Here is a 26,108-nt window from a genome sequence, read left to right as displayed (position 1 = left end):
GTGTCGTTAAGTCGAGTCAAAGAGTCCAATAAAGGGAATGAATTATTTTCTGCAAATGGTAAGACAATGTTTCGGATGTAACATTGAAAACTATTCTCTCTCGTTTCCCCAGATTTTGCTCCGTCGATTACAAAAGTTTTGCAACCAATGAGTTCTTTTCTTAATATTTGCTCCTAATTTCCCTTGTTCCTGAAGACAGATACAAAGCTGCGGAAGCAGGAATCCATTGTTACTTATCGCTGGTGTTGTATACGAGTGTGCCATAGCATTCATCCACTGCAGGAGTGACTCTGTCTTTTTTTCTCGAAATGATAAAGTTACTTCACGAAACCTGACTGACTTGCCTTAGTCACAACATTTTGGGGGATAACCATAAGATTCCTCTTTATATCAGCCATGAATTTTTCTCTATCCTTACTTATTAATGACATATGCTCTACACGATTACTTGAAGTAAACTTCTTAATTTTGCAACTTCCTTTTCCATACAATTTCCTTAATCTGTTTAACCAGGTTGAAGGAGCCTGGAGACCAGTGACGTTGATCTCACTTGCAATTCAGAGGGCCCAGTCTCGTAGATCTCCCTCAGTGGTGGTGCAGTCACTCTCACAAGCAATTCTATTTCTTTCGAATAGTGTTCCTTTCACACTTTTGTGAGTTTCATTTTGGTGCATGTCTCCTACTTCATGCAGTTCTTTGTTCCGTTCATACAATCCACGTTCCGGTTTTGTGAAACTAAACTGTCTTTGCACACTACTTAACTTTAAGCGATTTCACCCTCCTTTCCTTAGTCCAAAAATTTAAAGCCATTTCTTAGTCACTGAAAGACTTTACTGCACACATTTTCTTTGGGCTTTGAAGGTACTGCATTATTATTCTTGACTTTAATTAACACAACAATAATCATTTGAACCACAATTCACGGAATTTTCAGAGTTATTGGCTGTTTCTTCTAATGTATGCCGGCCAGTGTGGCCGAGTAGTTGTAGGCGCTTCAGTCTGGAACCGCGCGACCACTACGGTCGCAGGTTCGAATCCTGCTTCGGGCATTGATGTGTGTGATGTCCTTAGGTTAGTTAGGTTTAAGTAGTTCTAAGTTCTAGGGGACTGATGACCTCAGTTGTTAAGTCCCATAGTGCACAAAGCCATTTTTTCTAATGTTTCCACAATTTCTAACGAAATGTCTACATCATTCGAATGAATTTCGAGGAAATTAAGTAATAAATAACGCGTATCTAAGTCTTCGGGAGAAGTAGGTGCTACCACGTTCTTCATATTTCATCTTTGCAAGGTTGAAAATAGTAATTGGATTCCAAATTACTGTGAAACCCTAGAACTTGTCCAAAGACAGCTGCTGTTAGCAAGCGTATACGAAGAAAACCCTAAATTAATTCAGTTTTACCTGCAATGTTAACAGTTAGCAATACCGCAAAGGCAACTGCTAATTGTTATGGATATTAAATGAATTGTAAATTCGAACGAATAGTAACTGCGAACAATCGTGTGACACAACCTGTCAACGGAAACTGAAATTCACTTTACAAAGTACGATCGAGTTGTGCCGTGCTATCTGTTTAGCGATGTGCTGCTGCTATGTTGCGTATGAGTTACCCACTACAGCTATGGTAGTATTGTACACGTCTCCATGCATCTGGCTAGCTACAAGTTTGGCAATTCTCAATATTTTTTAAATACTTGCAGTGTGTCTTAGCAGCTAAAATTTTGACATTGTGTGTCTTTCGATGTATTCTTCCTGTATAAAAAATTTTAGGGCAGGTTTCGATATGTCGGATTGGACCGTTCCCCTGTCAGTTCCTCCAAAGTTAGGTAACATATCGGGCAACAAGTTTCTCCCCGTGAACACGATCAGCTGCCAGGTCTTCAGGTTCCTCCCAGTTCATGTCCATGCGCTCAAGATCCTTTGTAAAACTTTGTTTCCAGGTGTTACGAGCTCTTCCTTTACTGCTATATTCGGTTTCTACAACAGTGCTGTTTTGGGGATTCTTTCACCTTTCATTCGTAGAACACGTCCCGCAAGCTTCAGTCATCTGTCATCTTTCAGAAACGATTTAATGCAAGCTGCGTCGACCACTTCTTCTCAGAACTTCATCATCTGCAACGTAGTCGCGATAGCTGATCTTCAAAATTCGGCTCAAGCATCGCTGGTGAAAAACATTGAGCTTGTGTGCTGATTTTGCTCACATCTTGCACATCTGACACGTGTATATAGAGATAGTATCTTAGAACAGATGTAATATGCTAAAAAAAGTGTTCCATATTCTTATAGGAGAAAGTCCTGGTCAAAGATAGAAAAAATAATTCTGTAAAAATATGCCGCGGAACAAATACCTGTTGAGTTATGGGTCATTCTGGCCTATGTTGGACGACATCGAAGCAATTTAGAGGAGGGCTGTTAGATTTGTTACCTGTAGGTTCGAACAAAACGCAAGTATTACGGAGATGCTTCGGGAACTCAAATGGGAAACACTATTAAGAAAATTTAAAGAACCGGCTATTGAAGCTGACAGATGAACGATTCTGCTCCCGTCAACATACATCTCGCGTAAGGACGACGAAGATAAGATACGAGAAATTAGGGATCGTACGGAGGTGTACAGTCAGTCGTTTTTCCCTGTTTGCGAGTGGAACTTCAGGGGAAATGACAAGCAGTGGTACAGTGTACCCTCCGCCTCACACCTTACAGTGGCTTCCGGCGTATCTATGTAGCTGTAGATGTAGATACAGATGTAGGTGTGATACCCATCTGCCTGCTGACGCTTCAGGAGATGCTCCCATTAGTTATCACTCACTCATAAACATGCTTCAGCTTTATTTCTCAAAGAATCACAAAATCGTGCGAACACACGTCGGTACTCTAGCGTTTGGTGATATGCTTTGGACACATATCTCTGTAACGTTAGCGTGTTATCTAGTGATGTGATGTAAATCAATGATTTTAAATGTCTCCATTGTCAAAAACTAAGGCATTAAGGGCAGCTGAAACGAAGGGCATTTACTGTCCTTTCTTTATCAACCCACTGATCATGAAGCTTTTCCATCAGATACTGTCATACGAACCGTAGAAAACAGGGTGGTGCCTTTCTCTGCATGGGTACCATTCTCCTATAGCGCGAGTAAATTGTCGTAATTTGTAGTGCTATCACCCACAAATCCTGCTTCGCCTCAATGTCCGCTCAGCGACTTGTATTTCCCAACATATAATTATTGTGGTATTTCATTATTCCACTCTGTGTGAATTTTGCCTCGACGATAAATAAAATGTAAACTGTGTATTACGCATATTCAGCGTTTCATCCAGAATCCACCGGCGGAACTGTAATCTGGCACGGTGGTCTTAGGGCCAGAAATCTTGCACAAGCTGTGAATGGTAAAAATAAAGCAACTGGCCACTCAATAGCGAGGTTTATGTCTCCAAAAGCTCCAGTTCTGCTCACATCTGTTTTAGGGACTTTTTCTACTCACAGAAAAACACGCTCTACCATATCCGGCGTGTGAACAAAACGAATGATCGCGTATTGCCAGTCTACATCTACATCTATATCTACATTCCGCAAGCCACCTCACGGTGTGTGGCGGAGGGTACTTTGTAAAGCACTGCCATCATCCTCTTTTCCTGTTCAGGTCACGAACAGTTCGCCGGTTACCGGTACGCCTCCGCGTGAGTTCGAAATTCTCTAATTTTACTACACTGTCTTTTCGCGAGTTATACCTAGCGTGGACGCAATGTACTGGCTGACTCTTCTAGGAACGTACGCTTCCTGCACACCACCGTGTAGAACACGTTCCTTGCAGTGTCTGCCACTCTAGTAAAAAAAAATGTTCAAATGTGTGTGAAATCTTATGGGACTTACTGCTAAGATCATCAGTCCCTAAGCTTACACACTACTTAACCTAAATTATCCTAAGGACAAATACATACACCCATGCCCGAGGGAGGACTCCAACCTCCGCCTGGATCAGCCGCAGAGTCCATGACTGCAGCGCCTAAGACCGCTCGCCTAATCCCGCGCGGCTGCCACTCTAGTAGACTGAGCATCTCCTTGAGACTTTCGCGCATACGAAATGAACCTGTAACGAAACACAATGCTCTTCTTGGGATCTTCTCAGTTACTGCGTCAGTCCTGTTTTGTATGGATCCCAGACTGACTTGCAATACTCAATCATCGATCGAAAGAGGGTTTGGTAAGCTATCTCCTTTGTGGGTGGACTGCATTTCCTGAGGATTCTTACGATGAATCTCAGTCTGCGATCTGCCTTACTTCCTGTGCTTAGTTTTATGTTGTTGTTCCATTTTAAATCACTCCGTATGCATACTTCTAGATATTTGATGAATGTGACTGCTTCCAGTTATTGTTCTGCAATCGTGTAATCATACACTAATGAATCTTTCTGTGTATTTATGCACAGTCTGCTGCGAAATAACGGTTAAGAAAAAAATTCGATACGTTGCGCCGTTTCCGAGTTAATTATCATTGCAATTAACCAATCAGGCCGCTGCGTGTACAGTCAGGTACAATTAGTATCAGCATAAGCGTAGATGATAGCGCTCGAGACTGCTCAGCGTATGGCTCGGTTTCGATCCTTACTACCGTCCCTTGTCCAATTTTGGTATGAGTCTCTCGTTCGGTTTTAGAAAACCAAAGGAAGCATACGTTTGGCGACACCGTCTCTGGCGGGTCGTCTGACTTTTCGGGCGCAATGGCCTCAAAGTATATCGTAAAGGTAGAAAAATTTAGTCAATGGACAGAAATTACAAAGGGAGCCCCACAGGGTTCAGTTTTGAGTCCACTCCTATTCCTGACGTATGTGAATGAGCCACTTCACATTTAACAAACACAATTGGTACTTTTTGCGGGTAATGCTAGTGTCATAATAAATCCCATTAGAAAGGAAGGAGCAGAACAGACAGTAAATGATATTTTCCAAATAATTATATAGTGGGTCACAAAGAACGGCCTCTTCCTAAATTTTGAAAGAACACACTATATTCAGTTCTGTACATCAGAGTCATACCAACAATTGATGTAGTACATGAGTAGGAGTCAGTAAATAGGGAAGAATGCTCAAAATTTTTGGGTGTACATATCGATGTAAACTTGAACTGCTAGAAGCATATTACTGAGCTTCTCAAACAATTAAGTACAGCTACTTTTGCTCTTCGTATAATTGCTAATCTTTGAAACAAAAGTATCAATATCATTACATATTTTGCATATTTCCACTAAATAGTGTCGTACGAAATAATTTTCTGTGGAAACTCATCACTCGGAAAGAAAGTATGTATTGCTCAACAGCTATCAGTAAGAATAATACTCACCCACGGACATCATGAAGGTAGCTCCTCAAGGAACTAGGCATTTTAACTGCACCGTCACAATGCATGTACTCGGTAATGAAATCCGTCATAAATATCCATCACAGTTTGAGAAAAACTGTGATGTCCATACCTACAACACTAGCGGGAAAAATAACGTTACGCATTAAGAAAGCTGTCAGTGGCTCAGAGAGGTTTCAGTATGCAACAATAATTTTTTTTTTTTTATTATTCAACCAGCAGTATAAAATGTCGTACAGGTAGCGAAGGAGGTTTTAAATTTAACTTCAGATCATTTTTCCTGGACAACTTCTTGTATTCCGGTGACGAACTTCTACTTAAAAGCTGGCAGCCAATAAGAAAAATGTGTTTAAGTGTAGTTGCGTGAGTGCAACTGAAAAGGTAATGTGATTGTTAATGTTAATACTAATCATGTATACATATACAGTGGAACATGCCTTTCCACATCATTTCGATAAGAGAATCGTTCAAATGATCTATAGAACACCAACTAACTAATTGACTAACTAGCTAATTAACATAGCAGATACTATTTCTTCCCTTTCCGCCTAGAATAACATGAATCCCGTTTCACCTTTAAAACGGTTCACACTCCGTAGGATCACATTCAGAAGACTACGTACTGAGAGAAATAGAACCAGTAACAAATGAGCAATGAAAGTCGAGAGAACTTACACTTTTCGACAGAAGTCAAATGGTCCATATCTCACCAAGTATTTGCTTCCATATGTACGTTTGTCAGATTATTTTATAAATTTTGGCAGAACTATTTCCTGCAAGAATATGGGACACGTTTTCTAACACCCTGTATAGCACTGAAGTATAGTACAATACGCTTTACGTAGGAATGTGTACCCAAGGCTGTGAAAGATGGGTTAGAAAATTGCTTCAATAGTAGATAGAGCTTCATCGCCAATTTAAACGAAGCGGAAGAGTTGTTGAACAAAAAAGCCGAACAAATCCAAAGTGGGTGTAAGGAGAACGATGCGCTCAAAGAATTCAAAGTTAAATTTTCTCTCTACAGACTGACGAAATATCCTAAGAAGCTTTGATCTTGTGTTAAGTCAGCAAACAAATCAAAGTCATCCGTATAGTAAATATACTGGCACCGAAACGGCGGGTGGCACAGATGGCCGAAGCACCGAAAGCCTTTTAATATTTTTCGCTGCGGAAGATCGTAATACGGTTCATTTTTTCAGTAATTTCACGAATGCAGAAAAGATGAATATTGAAATGTTTAAACAGGAAAAGAACTCTACAAAAAATCATTCAAAAGACCTATTTCGCTGAAGCTAACCTGTTGCAGAGTTCTGGAACACTTATTACGATCTTTATGGACACCGAAAATCCCCTCTGTGTGGATTAACACACATTGCACAAAAAGAGTTCTTGTGAAATTCACCTCCCTTTGTTCATCCAAGAGAAAGGGAAGGCACCAGCTAACGGAGCCAAGGTTGATGCTGTGTATGTTTTCTTCCGGAAAGAGTTTGATATAGTCCTATACTGTCACCAAATGAAGTCAGTACATCGTTGAAAAATATCGGATCAGCAATGAAAGTGAACTGAAGACTTCCTAGTGAACTGAATTCTGTACATCACTATAAATGGGAAAAATATCCAGATGTAAAAGGACACTTTGCTGTGCCCCAACGAAGTGCAAGTTGGGGATTCAATTGTGTTTTGGTGGTGCAGCTTAACCCTGATTGTCTCATGAATTTGAACTGCCAATTAGATGGTGTGTCTGATTGATATAATTGGTGCTTGAAACGTACTGAATGAACTTAAGGCACTTCTGCATCATTGATGGAGCAATGGGTATGCATAATTGTACGAATAGGTTCGATAACTGGTCATTTTACGGATTCTTTTGTGGTGCTTGGCACGAGTTTCACCACGCAATACCACATATTTGTGTAAAACGCCAGTTACATTATCGGCAAAGTCAAGGATAGACCCATACGTAGCATAAAATGAGCTTAGTGAAGTAATAAGATAGCTCGAGTTCAGTTGTAAAGTGGTGTTGTTCGTTTCGCAGCATATGAATCGAAAGTGATTACAGGAGATAACTTCGACGATAGGTGCTATAGCTTTCGTTCAGAGTTATCACGTTGTACTCTACTGCACTATTTTCTACTGAGTTTCTTCAAGAGGCGTCTTTATTACTTAGAGGTCTGAGTAATCTAACGAGACATAATCGTACTAACCGTTTCGGCTATCAGTTTCATTCTTGATTTTGCCGCGCGGTATTAGCCGAGCGGTCTTGGGCGCTACAGTCATGGACTGTGCGGCTGGTCCCAGCGGAGGTTCGAGTCCTCCCTCGGGCATGGGTGTGTGTGTTTGTCCTTTGGATAATTTAGGTTAAGTAGTGTGTGAGCTTAGAGACTCATGACCTTAGCAGTTAAGTCCCATAAGATTTCACATACACACATTCCTGATATTGGTTTGCATTCCTGTACGTGAAAAGTACGTCGCAGTTTCTATCTCTCGTATTCTGTGCAGAACGACTCCTCTACATATTGTCAGTTCTTCATTGTTCACAGAAATAATAGTCATTTTAGGCCCTGGTAAGGACCTTTAATCCCCAACAAATTATGGAAATTACTGCGGTGAGGTGGCTCGAGCATCTCAACAATGCATATAACCGTGCTGTAGGTGCAACCACATGAGAGGAGTACCTGTGAAGAGGACAGACAACAATTCACACTTGAAGAGGGGCAACAACCTTTTCAGCACTTACAGAGGCAACAGTCTGCATAGCTGGCTAATTTGGCCTTGCAGCGTTAGCCAGCATGGACTTTCTGTGTTGGTACTGCGAACGTATGCAAGCAGTGGATATCTACAGCCGTTATATTTACAACGGACATGCAGCACAATTCTATCAATTAATGATGTTCGTATCCCCTTGGTTAAAATATTCCGGAGGTAAAATAGTGTCCTTTTCGAATCTTCGGCTGGGGAATACTCAGGAGGATGTTGTCGTCAGAAAAACAAATCTGATAATTCACGGATCGGAGTTAGGAATGTTAGATCCATTTATCGCGTAAGTAGACTAGAGAACTGAAAAATATAAATGGTTAGGCTGAGGTTTGATATTGAGGGAATTAGTAAGTGCGACGGCGGTAAGGACAAGGTTCCTGATCAGGTAAGTACAAGACTATAAATAAATAATCAAACATGGTTAATTCAGACTTACGTCTAATAATCAATAAGAAAACAATAATGCAGCGTAACTACTATGAACGCATTATGATAGCCAAGGAAGACACGAAGCCAGCACACTCAGTAATACGCGTACACATGATGTTCCAGGAGCAATAGTTAATATAAAGTATCAGAACAGGAACGATCATTTGCAGCAAAAGACTTCCGATGCACATATGCTCTAGTCCGAATTGTTTTCAAGATATAATGCATTTATGTACATTGTTATTTACTTTGTATGCAAGTTCGAGAACTGATAATTTTATGGATTCCGTTGTGGTGATTGACGTGAGTTACACCTTCGGCAAAAACCACTACTCAGGTACTGCTACTCGGATAGCATATGTGGGTTTTTTAGGCTATGGGGTAGTTTGAGGTACACAGACAGCGAAATCAAGACCACGTTCAGAGTAAAGACACCTCGACTGTCAAAATTTTATCAGTAAATTGTCGAAGTATTACTAGCAAAGTTCTCGAATTCAGCGCCCGCCAGGAAATTTTTCGCACATAAAATTATTCTCGGGACCAACAGCTAGCTGAAATTCGAAGTAGAAGGCTCTGAAATGTTTGGCGAGTCCGTAAACGTATATTGGAAAGACAGATTAGACGCCTAGGAGGGAGAGTGTTCGTTGCAGCTGAAAAAAATATTGTTTCTAATAAGGTAGAATTTGAATGTGACTGTGAAGTTACTTGGATGAGCATAACAGGTCTTACTGAGACCAAGTTAATTATCGGATGTCTTTATCGGCCACACGATTTCGCCTTGACAGTTTTAAAGTCATTCAAAGAAAGTCTGCGCTCAGTAGCTTTGAAATATCCATATCAAGCAATATTAGTTGGAGGTGACCAAACCTGCCGACTATGGACTAGGACGTCCATGGGTTCATTGCGGGGAGCCGAACACGCATTCTTGTGAAGAAATATTGTACACGTTTTCTGAAAACTGTCTTGAGCATCTAGTTCGAGAGCCCACTCACATCGGCAAATATTTTAGACCTTGTAGCTACAAACAGTCCTGACGTTATCAACGGTATCAGTAAAGAAACAAAGATTAGTGATTGTGATCATCATAGAAACGATGGTTATTAAAGTTAATAAATCAATCAAGAAGGCTTGGAGAGTATTGTTGCTCGTAAAAGCAGATTATCAATTATCATCATACCACTTAGACACTGAGTGGATATCATTTAGTTCGAGTGTGATGGACGTTGAAGAATTACGGGCAAAATTTAAACGCATTGTAAACCGCGCTCTGGAAGAGTATGTGGCAATTACGAACGGAAATGAACGACCGCGGATTAATAACAAAATTCTGAAAATGCAGAGAAACAAAGACTGTTGCACCCTCGGGTTAAAAGAGAATGCGCAAATGACGAGAGAAAAAAGGTGGTAGAGATTCATGAGTCTGTAAGAAGATCTTTTCCCGAAGCATACAACTACCACCGTCATGACTTAGCAAAAGATCATGCCGAGAACCCGGGAAAATTCTGGTCCTATGTAAAATCACTAAGCGGGTCGCAGCCTTCTATCCAGCCACTCGTTGATCAGGCTTGCGTGGCAACGTAAGACAACAATAGGAAAGCTGAAGTTTTAAATTTCGCGTTTAAGAAATCGTTCACGCCGGAAGATCGCACAGACATCATTGTTTGACTTTTGACCATCGTACAGAGTCCCGTATGGAGAACATAATAATAGGCGTCCCTGGTGTACAGAATACTGAAAGAGTTGAAAACAGGTAAATCACCAGGTCCAGATGGAATCCCAGTTTGGTTTTACAAAGAGTGCTCTACGACATCGGTCCCTTACTTAGCTTGCATTTATCGCGAATCTCTCGCCCAACCCAAAGTCCCAAGTAACTGGAAAAAGCGCTGGTGACTCCTACATATGAGAAGGGTAAATGAAACGGACCGCAAAATGACAGACCAATATCCTTCTCATCGGTTTGCTGCACAGTTCTTGAACTTATTCTCAGTTCGAATAAAATAAATTTCCTTGAGACTGAAAATCTTTCGTCCACAAATCAGCATGGTTTTAGAAAGTATGGCTTGTGCGAAATTCTGCTTTCCCATTTCTCACATGATATCCTGCGAACTATGGATGTGTTGACTGTAGGGGGATACAAGATGACTTAAGCAAAATTTCTAGTTGGTGTAATGTAAGTTAATGCAGATGAGTAGGAAAAACACACACGTAATGTTAGAATACAGTCCGGTCGTTTAAATATCTGAGCGTAGCGCTGTAAAGCGATATGAAATGGAACGAGCATGTGGGGATTGTGGTAGGGAAGGCGAATGGTCGACTTCAGTTTATTTGGAGAATTACGCGGAAAATGTGGTTCGCCTTTAAAGGAGACCACATATAGGACGCTAGTGCGACCTATTCTTCAGTACTGTTCGAGTGTTTGGCATCCGTACCAAGTAGGACGAAAGGAAGATATCGAAATTGTTTTGAGGAGGAGTTACTAGATTTGTTTCCGGTAGTTTCAATCAACAGGCAAGTATTACGGTGATGCTTCGGGAGCTCAAATGGGAATACCTGGGGAAGGTGACGTTCTTTTTAAGGAACACTGCCGAAAGAATTTAGAGAACCGGCATCTGAACCTGGTGCAGAAGGGTTCTACTGCCACCAACATACATAAGATAAGATAAGGGAAGTTAGAGCCATTACGGAGGCATATAGACAATCGTTTTTCTCACACTCTGCTTGCGAGTGGAACAGAGAAGGAAATGACAGGTAGTGGTTCAACGTAGTGTCCGCCACGCGCCAAACGTTGGCTTGCGGAATATGTCTGTAGATATAGATGTACACTTGTGCAACAGTTAGCAAACATTACACTATGCGTTTTACAAAGCAGCAATTGAAAAACCCATATTTTTAACTCAGTGACCTCTAAGCAGTATCGTAGATACAGATGTTCGAATATCCCCCCGTCAACTTCAATGCGTTTGTGCACTCTTGGCAGAACATGTTGTGTTACATGTCCGAGTGCCTCTGCACGTCCCCTAATGAGGGAAACAGCCTCCTCTATACGATCAAGCCGTTCGTCTTCGGTATTCACCATTACTTCATCCAGCCCCATAAACGAAAATGTTACGGCGAGAGGTCTCGCGATATTGGTGGTCAGTTAAATTTACTACCACGACCAGCACAACTATTGGGGTAAAACGCATACGTGCTCTCCACTAGCCCAAAAAACTGTACGAATAACGTGCCGCTGATCCAGTAGCAGTGGAAGTGCTGGACGAGGACACCCTCATACTACTGGCCGTACAGCCACCGCAGCAGGCTGCAGATGGGCTTCCCGTTTTACCTTATCTGGTGTCGATTAACTACACTGTACTGCCGCATTCGCAGCAGCTGTCATCGTGCATATGTATGAAATGGGGGTCCTTACGGTTTCAGCTACCAATTTGTAACTACCTTTCAAGGTCACCCAAAGACCCACTTCCCCCATCCAGAAAACATATGTGTAGGTCACCGTACATAGGAGACTTTTTAGGATTTTATTTCCAGAATGAGATTTTCACACTGCAGTGGAGTGTGCGCTGATATGAAACTTCCTGGCAGATTAAAACTGTGTGCCAGACCGAGACTCGAACTCGGGATCTTTGCCCTTCACGGGCAAGTGATCTACCATGTCCTTTTTTTCAGCGCCTTAATCTTTTTTTTCGGGGGGGGGGGGGGCAAGTGCTCTACCAACTTTTTTTTTGTCGGGAGTGAGGGGTTTTTATTTATTTATTTATTTTTATATTAAGGAAGGTAGGAGAAACAGAAACCTTTATTATTCACAAAACAAACATAGTGCGCCCTGACACATGATAACTGTCCTGGATGGAACCTCGCTGCCGTCCTACCACGCAGCATGAAATAACAACAAAATCAAAATGGGGTCACCTCCGGCACCCTAAACAAAAGTATTTATAGATATGAAAACAAAATTTGAAGTACATCCATTTTCTAACTGTGCAAGCGTGAGTTTTTCGTAGGTCGCATACTCGCATAGTGTTCTTAGTCGATCACTTTACTTGGTCGGTTTCACAACGAAAGAACCGCCGCTCATCTTTGCGCACCCGGCACACCCCAAGTATATGATGGGTCTGCAAAAACCGTTACTAGGAAATTGGCATACCAATCCTTGTACTTTTGTAGCCGTAATAGTTTTGTGTGTCCATCTTGCAAGTATTGCCAGTAATCCAGGACGTTCAGTAAGTTCGTACGTGTGTCTCTATAGATGTAATGGACCGTCATACCTGTGATCCATGCCACTGCGTTCGTCTTATGACGCGGAAAATACGTTTCCTCTGGAAAAAATACTATGTCAGAACAGACCGCTGTATAGATAGTGCGCCGCATGAACGCTATTATCTTTCTTGCGAGAGTCCAGACAGCCAATGCCTCGCCGCAGACCAGCCAATGGTCGTCCGTATCCAGCACGCCGCATTGCTGACACAAGGGCGAATCCGCCAAATGTATTGCGTACTTTTTATCATTTGTAGGGTATTTTCGGTTGACGACAGTGTACCATGTTGATCTGACTGTTGTAGGTAGGTGGGGATGGTGGACCGTGCGCGACACCACGTGCCAATTAACAGCTGGACGTTTCCGTTCCACCCTATTCCGGGCGATCTGTCGAAGAAGCAGGTGGTACACGTCCTTCGCTGTCGAATGTCGGGTCGTCGGTAAACGCTCTCGAACGTAACTGTGCTCCACGATGAACGTGCGCACATGCGTTAAAGGGGGCGATATATGGCCGACACTGACTGGAGGAAGATGCGATGTTGGTACCAGTTCTGCGGTGATCGTCCCCGTAAGAGAGTGATTCCTGTTGCGTCACCGTTTGAGCATAGTATTAATATACATGGCACGCGCCTTCTCGTGCACGTTCACTAAACCAACGCCCCCCTCTCGCGCTGGGAGGGTAAGCGTGTTGTACTGTACCTTAAAGAGTTGTCACAGGCACACATAGTACCCAAAAGCCGCCTGAATCCTCATAGCCATCGTGCGCGTCAAGGGGAGAAGGTGTGTCAGATGGCACATCATGGGCGCGAGATGAAGGTTGACGAGTAACACTCGCTGCAGCATATTCATCGACCGTAGGGCATTTAGTCGTACTGCCGTGCGGACTCTGAGTAACAGTCTTCGGTAGTTGTCCGCAGACGTTCTCGCTGTCTCTTTATGAAAGGTGATACCCAAACAGCGGAGGGTTTCCACCGCAGGTAAGGGTCCTTCCGTTCTAGTCCACGCCCCACATGCATGAATTGTGATTTTTGGTAGTTGACCACACTTCCAGCTGCCATCCCATACGTCTGTAGCCAATCCAGTGCTGTTTGAGTCTCCCCCTCATTCCGTACGAGGAACACAATGTCATCCGCGTATGCTGTGCATTTGAATGATAAATGCCGTAGGGAGATCCCGGTAAGACGGCGGCGATGGCCTGCGAGGCACGGTTCTAAGGCGATCGCATAAAGGAGGATCGACAAGGGGCAACCCTGTCTCACTGATCTTAAGATCTTAAAATACTCAGTTCTCCCTCCGTTAACCACCATCGCTGATCTGGCGCCGTGCAACAGCCGCATCACAGCATCGGTCAATACTGGCGAGACACCCATCCTGTTCATCACCGCCGCCAGGTACACATGATCCACGCGATCAAAAGCATGATCGAAATCTACTGCAACCATCGCCCCCCGGAGGCGGCATGCAGCCGCGAGGGCGACGACGTCACGATAGTCTCCCAAGGCTGTGTGGATATTTCTGATGCCGTCACTATTAAGGAGGGTCAAGGGGCGATAATCACAAGGCCGTTTGCCACCACGGGGCTTCGGTATCGGTATCATGAGCCCTTTCGTGAATTGAATGTGAACCGGTACTTCTTGCCGCAGAAGCTCATTAAACATACATAGCCACATCGGTGTCATAATGGTCACAAAGGCACGGTAAAATTCCAACGGGAATCCGTCTGGACCTGGGGACTTGTTGCAGGCACCTCGTGTAATCGCTTCCTCCAGCTCTTCACACGTAATTTCAGATAACCCGTCCACTTTCCCGTTCACACTCGTCGCGTCTGCGATCTCTTCCAGGACGTTCCCCAGCTCCCTCTGACCCTCCCCGTCGCTCGCATAGAATCTGCTAAAATGATCCGTGAAAGCCTGTGCTATGCCCCTTTGTGTTGTAAAACGACGGCCATCGCCGAGATCGATCTCATGCATTACATTCCTGCGTCTTCTTCGTCTTTCCTTTATCACATAATACATGTAGGGAACATCGTTAGGCAGGAAGTCCTGCGACCTCGCGCGTATCATCGTACCTGCCATCCTCTGCGTCGCAAGTTGTACCAGCTTCGCCTTAACTCGGTGGACGGCCGTCTGGCGTTCTGGTGTAGGTGGCTGAGCTAACAGTTCCCGGAGAGCTGTAAAGTAAAACTCAGTGGTCGTGCGCTGCCATTGAGAAACCTCCTTCCCGTAACCTATTAACGTCCTCCGTAAAGCTGGCTTCGCGCACTCGATCCACCACTGCAGGACAGAACCGAAAGAATTTTGTCGACGGAGGCAGCCATGCCAGGCGTCCTCCACCACGCGTCGGCATTCTGTGTCTCGCAGGTGGGAGACGCTCATCTTCCAAGTACCCCTCCGTCTCCATACCTGCTGTCTATCAAGGTTAACCGTACAAATATATGCCTCGTGGTCTGTAAACGCTGTAAGCCATATTTCTGCGTCCACCGTCGATATTGCTAACGCCCTTGAAACGTAGACCCGATCCAAACGGCCCGCGGAGTGGCTAGTAAAAAAGTATATCCAAGTTGGTTGCGATACTTCAGGTCCCATGTATCGACTAATTCCATCCCGTTGACCAGCTCCCTAAGTTCTTGGCTAGTAGTATAGTTAGGTTGTTGGTCCTTTCTGTCGAGCACACAATTAAAATCTCCGCCGATTATGCAACCGTCGTATCGTCCCTGGAACAACGATGTAACCTCATGGGCGTAAAAATCTGCTCTGTCCCTTCTCTTATACGAGCCTGACGGTGCGTATATGTTGATCAAACGTATTCCACCTATGGTCACGGCCGTACCACGGGCAGAAGGCAAATACTCTACTTCGTCTGCATGTATCCCTTCCTTTAATAGTATAGCTGTGCCAACGCCTCTCTCGTCACACGGGGAGCAGCAAATGTCGCAACCGTAAAAGTCCGAGGGGGAAGGACCCGAACTTCTTGTAATAGTGCTATGTCTAAATCCGCAGCCTTTATCATGTCGGCCGGCCGGAGTGGCCGAGCGGTTCTAGGCGCTACAGTCTGGAACCGCGCTATCGCTACGGTCGCAGGTTCGAATCCTGCCTCGGGCATGGATGTGTGTGATGTCCTTAGGTGAGTTAGGTTTAAGTAGTTCCAAGTTCTATGGGACTGATGACCTCAGCAGTTAAGTCCCATAGTGCTCAGAGCCATTTGAACCATTTATCATGTCACTGAGCATCTTGATTTTTACCGGAGTCCCAATGCTATTGATGTTAACAGACCCTATCCGATAAGCTTGTTGCATGGCGGTCAACGTAGATAGGGTACCGTACGGTCGCTAATTTTACCGTACGTGGGCTGCTGTCGGACTAACGTCCCCAACCGTCCCCTCATATGGTCTGCTGTTATTCCGTGCAGACTGCCGGTCTTACACCGAGAGAGAGCGTGGGAGCAGTTCCTCCGGCATCATCTGTTCCCCACGAGGGTGGGTCTTCTGACTAGTCCCCGAGTGTCCCATCGTTGTCGTGCGGCGCAGGCGCCGTAGCCTCCTCAGTAGCCTGTTGCCGTCTATCGAGCTCCTTCGCTGTGTCTGGAGCATCGTCAGCGGTAGATCGTGCCGTCGTCCCGCTGGCCACCGTTGCATCCACGCTAGGCAGTTCTTCTGTATCCATGGTCGTCTGTTCTGTACCCATAAACGTCTCAGAAGTGTTTGCTAGATCAGAGTGGTCGTTCTCCACCGTGAGGCGGCGCTTCTTCCAGCGTTTTGGTGATCGCTGTTTACGTTGCCGGGCCTCGGAATCAGAGGTCAGCATGGTCTCCAGTTGTTCGTGGGGGACGTCAGAGTCGTGTGCCGTCGTATTATCGACGTCTCCAAGTGCCTTATCTGAAGGGGCCGCAAGCGGAACCGAAGAGAGGGCGTCCTGTGACTGCTGCAGGCGGTCCAGCGCAACGTCGTCTTTCTGTGGCTCGCCACGATCCGCCGCTGTCTGTGTGTTCTGGTACGCGTCTGTCACGCGGCCAACGTCATCGCGTAATGCGGCGACGTAAGTCATGGGGAGTACAGTCGGATGCGGCGTGAGGGGTGGATCATCCCGTGGCAGCTGTAATAAGCTTCGTTGAGCACACTCAGAACGTATGTGTCCCTCCTTCCCACACCCAGAGCACTTCCTTGGTTGTCCGTCGTAAATGACAATCGCCCTACAACCGGCGATGTACAAGTATGATGGGACGTGTTTTCGGAGTTCGATCCGTATTTGTCTGACGCCATTGAGGACAGGATAAGTCTTGAAACTCGCCCATTTTTCAGCCACGTGGGAAAGGACCGTTCCGTAAGGACGCAGGGCGTCTGTCACCAATTCTTCTGGCACTTCGAATGGAAGCTCAAAGACGCGGATCGTTCGGAGTCCCATGCCGGCGTGTTCAACTGTTACCGCTCCAACATTCCCGTCCGAATGACAGAAACGAAGTCCTTGTCGGTGTCGAAGTAGTAGTTCGTCACATGCCGCTTCATTTATGAGCTTGATATAGACCACGCTGCTGACTATAGGTAAGTGTATTCCAACTAGAACGTCAGGTTAGATTTTCACCTCGTCCCGTAAATAACGTTAGATCTCGTAAGCCTTCGGTCGAGCATATTTGTTAACAAAACTAAATTTCTGTGTCGATCTGCGGAACGACAAGGCCATGATTCGTTCTATGTATACCGCGACACAACGCTACACACGTAACGTAAACACCTCTCGCGCAGACTTGCGGCATGGACGTAAACACCGTCCGATCCGCTGCGCCGCCGAAGGCTGACTGGTCTAAGCTACCCAAGCACGACTCACGCCCTCTCCTCACAGCTTCACTACTGCCAGTACCTCGTCTCCTACCTTCCAAACTGTACAGAAGCTCTCCTACGAACCTTGCAGAACTAGCACTCCTGAAAGAAGGGATATTGCGGAGACATGGCTTAGCCACAGCCTGGGGGGTGTTTCCAGAATGAGTTTTTCACTCTGCAGCGGAGTGTGCGCTGATTTGAAACTTCCTGGCAGATTAAAACTGCCTGCCGGACCGAGACTCGAACTCGGGATCTTTGTTTTTCGCAGTGCAAGTGCTCTACCATCTGAGCTACCCAAGCACGACTAACGTCACCTCCTCACAGCTTCACTACTGCCAGTACCTCGTCTCCTACCTTCCAATCTATACAGAAGCTCTCCTCCGCTGCAGAGTAAAAATCTTATTCTGGAAACATCCGCCAGGCTGTGGCTAAGCCATGTCTCCACAATATCCTTTCTTTGAGGAGTGCTAGTTCTGCAAGCTTCGCAAGAGAGCTTCTGTAAAATTTGGGAGGTAGGAGACGAGGTACTGGCAGAAATGAAGCAGTGAGGACGGGCCTGAGTCGTGTTTGGGTAGCTCAGATGGTAGAGCACTTGCCCGCGAAAGGCAAAGATCCCGATTTTGGGTCTCGATCCGGCACACAGTTTTAATCTGTCAGGAAGTTTCAACTCCTTTATTAATTCTATATGTACATTTAAACACAGAATATAACTCTTTCTTGACTTCTGTTTGGTGCAGCTTTAGTGAAATCTCTCTTAATTCTAATTTAGAACTTAAAACCACATCTGAATCATCTAGCTCCTTCTCCAGCCAGTAATTTGACAAATACAAGGAAAGTATTTTCTCGAATTCTAATACATATCTAATTTTCTTCCTGTAAAACACGTGTCTTATGTATTTAATAGTTAGCTCTGTTCCTTCTTGTAGCTATTCTAGATGAGAGCATCTGGGAATTTTAATTTTGCCTCTTATTTCCTCCATGACACTATTGTTAAAACATTCCATAGATTCCTGGGTGTAAGAGGAATTTCACTATAGAACTTAAAGTTTACAACATTTGCAAACGAGTGCCTATTAAACGTAGTTATTTCGCCAGTTTTAAAATCTGCAAACAGCTGTTCTGTTGTTAGGTGAACAGTGTCCAGTTCGCCACATTTAGGTACAATAAAACTATTGTGTTTAAGACTGTCCAAATGGAAATGGAGGTTTGCAAAAAAAAAAAAAAAAAAAAAAAAAGTGTACCCTCTCATATAGTAACCGTTCTCGATTCTATTGATTTTGGCCAGTGCTTTCCATTCCTGTTTACTGTAAATGTGGATATTTCATATGTTCCAGTTGTAGCCACATTTCTCCATACACTGCGTTTAAAACAATATGTAAACCTTGCTTTCACATTTTCAATAGCTTCTTCCTTAACCAATTTCAGTTTATATTGTTCTTTTATCTTCGTCATTTACTCTAGTTTTCATTTCTTGACTTCGATGTCCTCTTATAATAGTTTTCCTTTTCATAGGCATAACACATTGACTGTACTTACAGGAGAAATTTCTTTAATAGGGAATGGTTTAACTCTGTCTGAGACATTGGTTCTTTTTTTTATAAGACTAGTGGAATAATATTGTTTGTGGAGACCAGGCTTAATTCGGTAGTATCTATATTTGATTGCATTGTGGAGAACAGTGTCCTAGATTGAGAAAAGGATGTTTCTCCTGCTTTATTATAACACTTTTGCGTACGATTTATGTCGTCGTTGTTGGTGTCACTGTTAAGAACCTCCACGTAGTTTACAGGTAGATAATTAAAATTGTATGCAGACAGAACATAGCTTATATTCTTTTCTTGGTCTTGAGTGCCTGAAAGACTGACTTGTACACCAGTCAAATTTTGAGTATTTTATTACTGCACTAGACAAACAGTAGAAAGTTGTTGAACACCACACAGCAGGTGTTCTGTAAGGTAATCGTTAATTAACACCACATGGTAACGATTTGCACACAGTACAGTGGAGCTTAAAATCTCTTGCACCGGGTCAAATAAACGATCCATTCTGCAGTTGTATATTGCAGCCTCCAGTCTGGTAATAGCATGTTCTTTAACCAAGAAAGAGGTAAGAGTTTCTAGTAGTCGCATGTCTGGACACTTTATAATGTATAAGGCGGTTACTGTGTGGCTGGTCCCGGCGGAGGTTGGAGTCCTCCCTCGGGCATCGGTGTGTATGTTTGTCCTTAGGATAATTTAGGTTAAGTGGTGTGTAAGCTTAGGGGCTGATGACCTTAGCAATTAAGTCCCATAATATTTCACACACACACATATAAGGCGGTTACCGATAATTCTGTTTACGCCTGTGCTTTTTATCTGGCATAAAAAATTTCTTATGTATCTTTACTCTACAACTGGATATCGTCAACAATAAACAGTTAATCCTAACTCTCGTATGCTTATCCACAATCACACTGCTGTTGCCTTGTTAGTCTCCTTCCATGCAGAATTCGTGGTTTGATACTACATAGTAGCTGAAAGCGTAGTGACCCCCGCTTCTTACGTACATGAAAGGCTGCAATCCATATGAAGTAATTAGGGACAATTCCGAAACATCCGACATGTCTAGATATGCGTCCGATAATCCTTTTGAAATAATACCTTAAAACAGGAATGTTACTGATGGGGCGAACGGGTGGCGGATTGTGGAGTTCAAAATGGCTCTAAGCACTATGAGACTTAACATCTGAGGTCATGAGTCCCCTAGACTTAGAATTACTTAAACCTAACTAACCTAAGGACATCACACACTTCCATGCCCGACGCAGGATTCGACCCTGCGACCGTAGCAGCAGCGCGGTTCCGTACAATTGTGGAGTTTATGGAACTTAGATCAAAGATGTAAACATACCGTACACGAGAAGGTGCCACCCAGAGGTGGGCTAAAGGCGTGTATAATGCGGCCTCAAAGTTTCTCACAATCGTAGGTGACAAGAGGTGCCTCCAGAAGGACGTTGGCGCAGCTCAACGTATGGTACGCCAGGTAATCTTTCGATCAAAAAGTCACGGGGTACATACTGCACTGCAGCAGCAAGTAACGCTGTCCAGTCATCACAACAAATAGTTCATCTGTGGGGATGGGATAGGCACCCTATCATGCTCACACTATTCAATGGAGTCACTAAGAACGTGGCTATGTGTTTATTTGTAAACAGTTGACGTGTATGTGCGAATGTAGCGGGATAGTTGGATGAACCGCTTGTCATAGTTGTGTGTATATGTGTGTGTGTGTGTGTGTGTGTGTGTGTGTGTGTGTGTGTGTGATTGAGAGAGAGAGAGAGAGAGAGAGAGAGAGAAAGAGAAAGAGAGAATGCCTGATTGCACACTGTGGGTGCATATACTATATATTGTGTACCATGTACACAACTGCATACTATATGTGCTTGTAAATATTGCTTATATATTTGTGTATGTGTGTGGTTTATCTTCATCTGATGTTGTCAGTCCCCATTTCCCATGTATACACATTGCATACAGCAAAGAAATTTAACTAGAAAAAAAATCATTCATTAAATGTAAATACTGTAAATATTGAAATAAATGTAAATACTGTATAGAGGGTGACCCAAAGATCCGTTAACATTTGAGAATTGAATATTTCAGCATGTAGCTTTTTTTTCAGTCTTCTGACTTGTTTGACACAGCCCGCCACGACTTCCTCTCCTGTGTCAACCTTTTCATCTGAAAGTAGCACTTGTAACCTAGCATAAAGGAAGAGACGCAAAAATTGACACTCCTGACTGAATTGACATGAGGTTTTATTGAAACGAAAAGAAAAGTGCACAAGATTACCAACAGATAGCGCTGCATATGATGTAAAAGCAATAACTAGCGTAACAGCTGTTTTTAGCAAAGACGATGTTCTTTGTAGCAAATGCTCAACATGGCAATTATTCGTCAACAATACCTGTAGTCGAGGGACAACGTTGTGAATAGCAGTGTATAATAGTCAGTAGGCATGTAGAGAAACTGTCTTCGGGTGTTGTATTTTTGCATTCCTAATCAGGTCGGACTATCGGGGTGAACTTACTACTTCAGGTAACCTCACAACCAATATTCACACGGATTGAGGTCACAGGACCTTGAAGGACATACATGACAGACGAAGCGGCTCAGCAAGCGATAGTCACCAAGCGATGTGTGCAAGAGATCTACCACATGTGTAACGATATTGTGTGGAGCTTCATCCTGCATAAAAGTCGTACCTTCCGACAGATGTTTATCAGCCGGGCTATGGATGATCTGATCCGTCTCTCACTACAGCTCGTTTTATACACGATTCACAAGCGGCGTCACTGACGTATTGCTGTCCAGCACCGGCTGATGGCCAATTTTTGCATTTGTTGTTGGTTTCAGTAGAACCCTATATCATTTCACGCATATGCGTCAATTTTTACCTCTCTACCCACTTTACTCTGTGAATTACAGCGTCTTCAAATGTTATCAGAGTTTTGGAACACCCTGTATATTGAAACAATTCATAAAGTAAAAATTGTATGGGAAACGCAGTGTACAGGCTCTTCTTAGTTTTTGCTAGTTTTAGTGAAAGTAGTATCTCTGTACCTGATAGTACTAATTTTCAAGAAAAATTTCTGTTTGTATGTCTACGCAATTTTTTAAATTACAAGAAAAAATAATTTATTGCAAAATAACCTTGTAAATATTTTGTAAATAAGACATAAACAAAGAAAATATTATTGTTAGTAAATATACAAAAAACTGTTGAAAAATGAACAAATTACGTCAGTAAATTATAAGTTATTTCCATATCGCCGTTATTATTTACAAAATAACCAAATCTTTTCACTACAGAGTACAATTGACTAGGGTCATGCAGCTGAACTATAGCGAGAAAATATTACTGTTGACAACAAACCTGAACCTCTTCCCCATGATGCTCATACCTTGAATCAAGAGGCTTACATATTTGAGCTAGTTGTAAAGGATGAAAGGGAGGGTGTCGGAGGAGGAGCTCGAATCTTATTGTTCTAGGGGCTTTCCGCCATTTTATTTGCTCCCGTTGGCTGAGACAAATAGGAAGATACGAGGGGTTTCCCACAGTTTTTACGAGGGGCATTCAATAAGTAATGAAACACATTTTTTTCTGAAAGCAGGTTGGTTTCATTAAGGATTCCAATACTCCATATTATTCCCCACTCTTTTGGCTACGAAATAAAATGAGCGTATGCCACTGATGGCTGGGAGTCTCCAGTTGAGACTACATTGAACAATTTGTGTGTCGATGACGATGAAATTGTGACGAGAACAACACTACACCCAGTCTCTGAGCGGAGAAAATCTCCGATCCCACCTGGAATAGGAGCTGGGGCCGCTGCGTGCCAGTCTGACGTGTTGACCACTCGACTAAGGGGGCGTACCTTTCGATTACAAAACCTTGTTTTCCTACATAATATGCGTTCAATCCGACAGCCTAATTCCACCTTACTGGGAGTGCCTATATCCTCGCATGGGACCACGCGACTGGTAGACTTCGGAGCCAACGCCTTGCTGAATCAATAACCTCCCCATCATCCATGTACTGCTTCCTCCAGAGTGCATACTTCATTGAAGTAGACGGATGGGTCACGCGGAGTGTCCGCGCGGTTTGAGACGTCATGTCACGGACTGTGCTGCCCCTGCCGCTGCCGCCGGAGGTTCGAGTCGTCGCTCGGGCAAGGCTGTATGTGTCGTTCTTAGCATAAGTCAGTTTTAGTAGTGTGTAAGACTAGGGACCGATGACCTCAGCAGCTTGGTCCCATAGGAATTCACAAACATTTGAACATTTTTTGTAAACAGATGGAAGTCTGTAGGTGCGAGATCAGGGCTGAAAGGCGCATGAGGAAAAACAGTCCAATGAAGTTTGGTGTTCTCCTCTCGAGTGCGTAGATTTTTTTGAGGCCTTGCGTTGTCTTGGAGAAGGAGAAGCACGCTTGCATTGTTGTGGTGATGAACACGCTGAAGTCGGTCTTTTCAATCCCCTGAGGGTAGCACAACACGCCTCAGAGTTGATCGTTGCGCCATGAGGGAGAATATTAAACAAACTACCCTTCATAGTCCCAGAAGACTGTCGCCATGACTTTGCCGGCTGAGGGTGCGGGCTTTCAACCTTTCTTTTTTTTCAGAGAAGAAGTGGGGGTGTGATTCCACTCCATGGATTGCTCTTTTGTTTCCATTTCGAAGTGATCAACCAATGTCGCTTGTGGCGATGGCAAAAAAAAAGTCATGTTCAGTCTCGTAACGCGCAAGCATTTCCACACAGCTGGTCATTCGTTTCTCTTTACGGTCTTCTGTTAGGCGATCAGGAACCCTGCGGGCACACACTTTTGAGTACCCCAGCTGGTGTGTCAGCACTACCAACAGAGACATCCAGTTGTGCAGCGAGGTATCACCTCGAATGAGAGTGTCCGCCTGTTCCTATACTGCAGGAGTAACAGGTGTGTGCGGCAGCCGGCACTCGGAAGATTGGACATTTTTGCGCGACCCTGCAATGATGACTGATGCCTCACCCAACGAGTCGTTGTACTTTTGTTCACTGCCAGGTCTCCGCGGACATTTCCCACGTGACTATGACTATCTGCGATGCTGTGATTTTCCCAGAAAAGGAACTCAACGACAGGTCTCAGCTTGGAACTCACCTTCGTTGCAGGTTCCATTCCGAATGCTACGTATAGCGGCGCCACCTATCGTAAATTCATGATATTATAGTGGCTGAAGTGGGAATGTTTTACGATATCCCGTAATAAATTCCGCATTTTTTCACCCGAAACCGGTCCAGAAAAAATGTGTTGCATTATTTGTTTAACACCCCTCGTATATCACGTGGCCATTATCAAGTCACGTCGCAACCTTGATTATAAGTAGTCCACTTGATGACCTTTATCAATTCCTGGTGATTTCCAGTAGGTGGAAGGGGGGGGGGGGGGGGAGAGGGAGCGGAGGACTCTGGATGTGGAACATCATACACCGTCTAATCTCATCAGTGATCTTGAGATAAAATGCTATCTGGGCCAAAATTCTCCTAGATATCCTGTTAACTATTACAACATATAGTGGTGTAATTGTCTGGTTCGCTGGAATAGTGCGACACTTGACCACAGAAACTGCTGATGTTGCCGAAGTCTCAGGCATGTTTAGCGTTTGCCATTTTGAAGTAACAGCGTGTACTATTTGAAAATAGCATGATTGCTTCGTCGTAACTATTCTTTCTCATAAAAGAAATTGAAATTTATATCAACACATGCACAAATCATTTTTAAATAACTAGACACAGATAATGAATAATATTATGTTAACAACTAGAGTGATTGGGGGCACATTATGTAAATGCCAAGTGAGGTGTAATTTTAATTACAGGAACTGGCTATCCGAGGTGGAGAAAGCAACAGCTAAAGGGCGAAAACCGTCTCTGCTGTTAGCCATAATGAAAACCTTTTGGCTTCAGTACCTCGGCTGCGGCATTGTTCTCCTGATCGAGGAACTGGTCTTCAGGTAAGCTGTCGCTACTATTGTACGATCACTAATCTCTATTAACTTAACTCTAATGTCTGCGAAATTCTGACAGCAAGAAGATTACTTGAACTGACATAAGCTTCGTTCCACTCATTTTGTACATAACAGTATACAAATGATTTAGATTATATAATCTAGGTCCATACTCTGCAAATATTTATGATATGCATAGTAGCGGATACCTCTCATTGTACCACGTATTAAGTTTCCTTACCGTTTCATTCCCGTATGGAACGAGGTAAAAATCCCTACGGAAATGACTGCTTGCGCTCCAAGTAGTCTAATCTTGTTTTCGCGATTCCTATGAGCGTGACACGCAGTGAGCTGTAGTGTATTCGTAGGTACCTAAATATATATTCTTGAATCTTTGAAAGTAGGCTTTCGCGGGACAGTTGACATGAATCTTCAAGCGTCTGACAATTCAGTTTTTTTTAGAATTTCCTTCTTGTTTCCCCTTTTTTTTGTAGACCTACTGCGTTTTGCGGTATCCAACTAAGGAGCCAAAGTCTGCAGCCTGCTTTTTTTGTTCATCCCTTGTCAGTTCTGCAATTCTATCTTACTTAAATTTACAGCTCTGTCACTCTGTCATAAAATATATGCACTTTTTTGTACGAAAGCTTTCTAGACGACAGTAAAATCTATTGCACAACAAGTGATAGCGGATATTCTTCAAAAATAATGTTAGGTTTTTCAAGTTCGTGTCATCTGAGACACTGGAAGAAATTAGGAAATTCTTACAAATTGGGCAAGTAGTTATGCGTGAAAACACGAAAACAAAATTTAATGAAACTTGTTTAGTAGCACGGCACCGAACGCAAAGATAAAAATTGGGAACGTACCAAACGAGGCACAAATGGTAAAACAGAAAAGTGAGATACTTTGAGTAAAAACTGAAATTAGAGAAGCATATAAACTGAAAGATAAATGTAATAGGACGGATTTTAATATTCAT

The 26,108-nt window shown here is 43.5% G+C and overlaps 1 protein-coding gene across 2 annotated transcripts in view; it reads left to right on the top strand.

Annotated features, from left to right (window-relative positions):
- Positions 1-26,108, top strand: part of LOC124721475 (ATP-binding cassette sub-family C member 4-like) — a 275,591-nt gene that overhangs the window by 44,201 nt on the left and 205,282 nt on the right. For both annotated transcript variants that reach the window (XM_047246470.1, XM_047246469.1), the window contains exon 3: positions 25,001-25,135. In XM_047246470.1, the coding sequence (XP_047102426.1) occupies positions 25,001-25,135 (135 nt within the window). The remainder of the gene's footprint in view (positions 1-25,000; positions 25,136-26,108) is intronic.

The sequence above is a fragment of the Schistocerca piceifrons genome, chromosome X (assembly GCF_021461385.2).
Source record: "Schistocerca piceifrons isolate TAMUIC-IGC-003096 chromosome X, iqSchPice1.1, whole genome shotgun sequence".
In the NCBI taxonomy this organism is placed as follows: domain Eukaryota; kingdom Metazoa; phylum Arthropoda; class Insecta; order Orthoptera; family Acrididae; genus Schistocerca; species Schistocerca piceifrons.
Note: the sequence above shows the minus strand (reverse complement) of the source record. Positions and strands in the feature narration are given on the sequence as shown.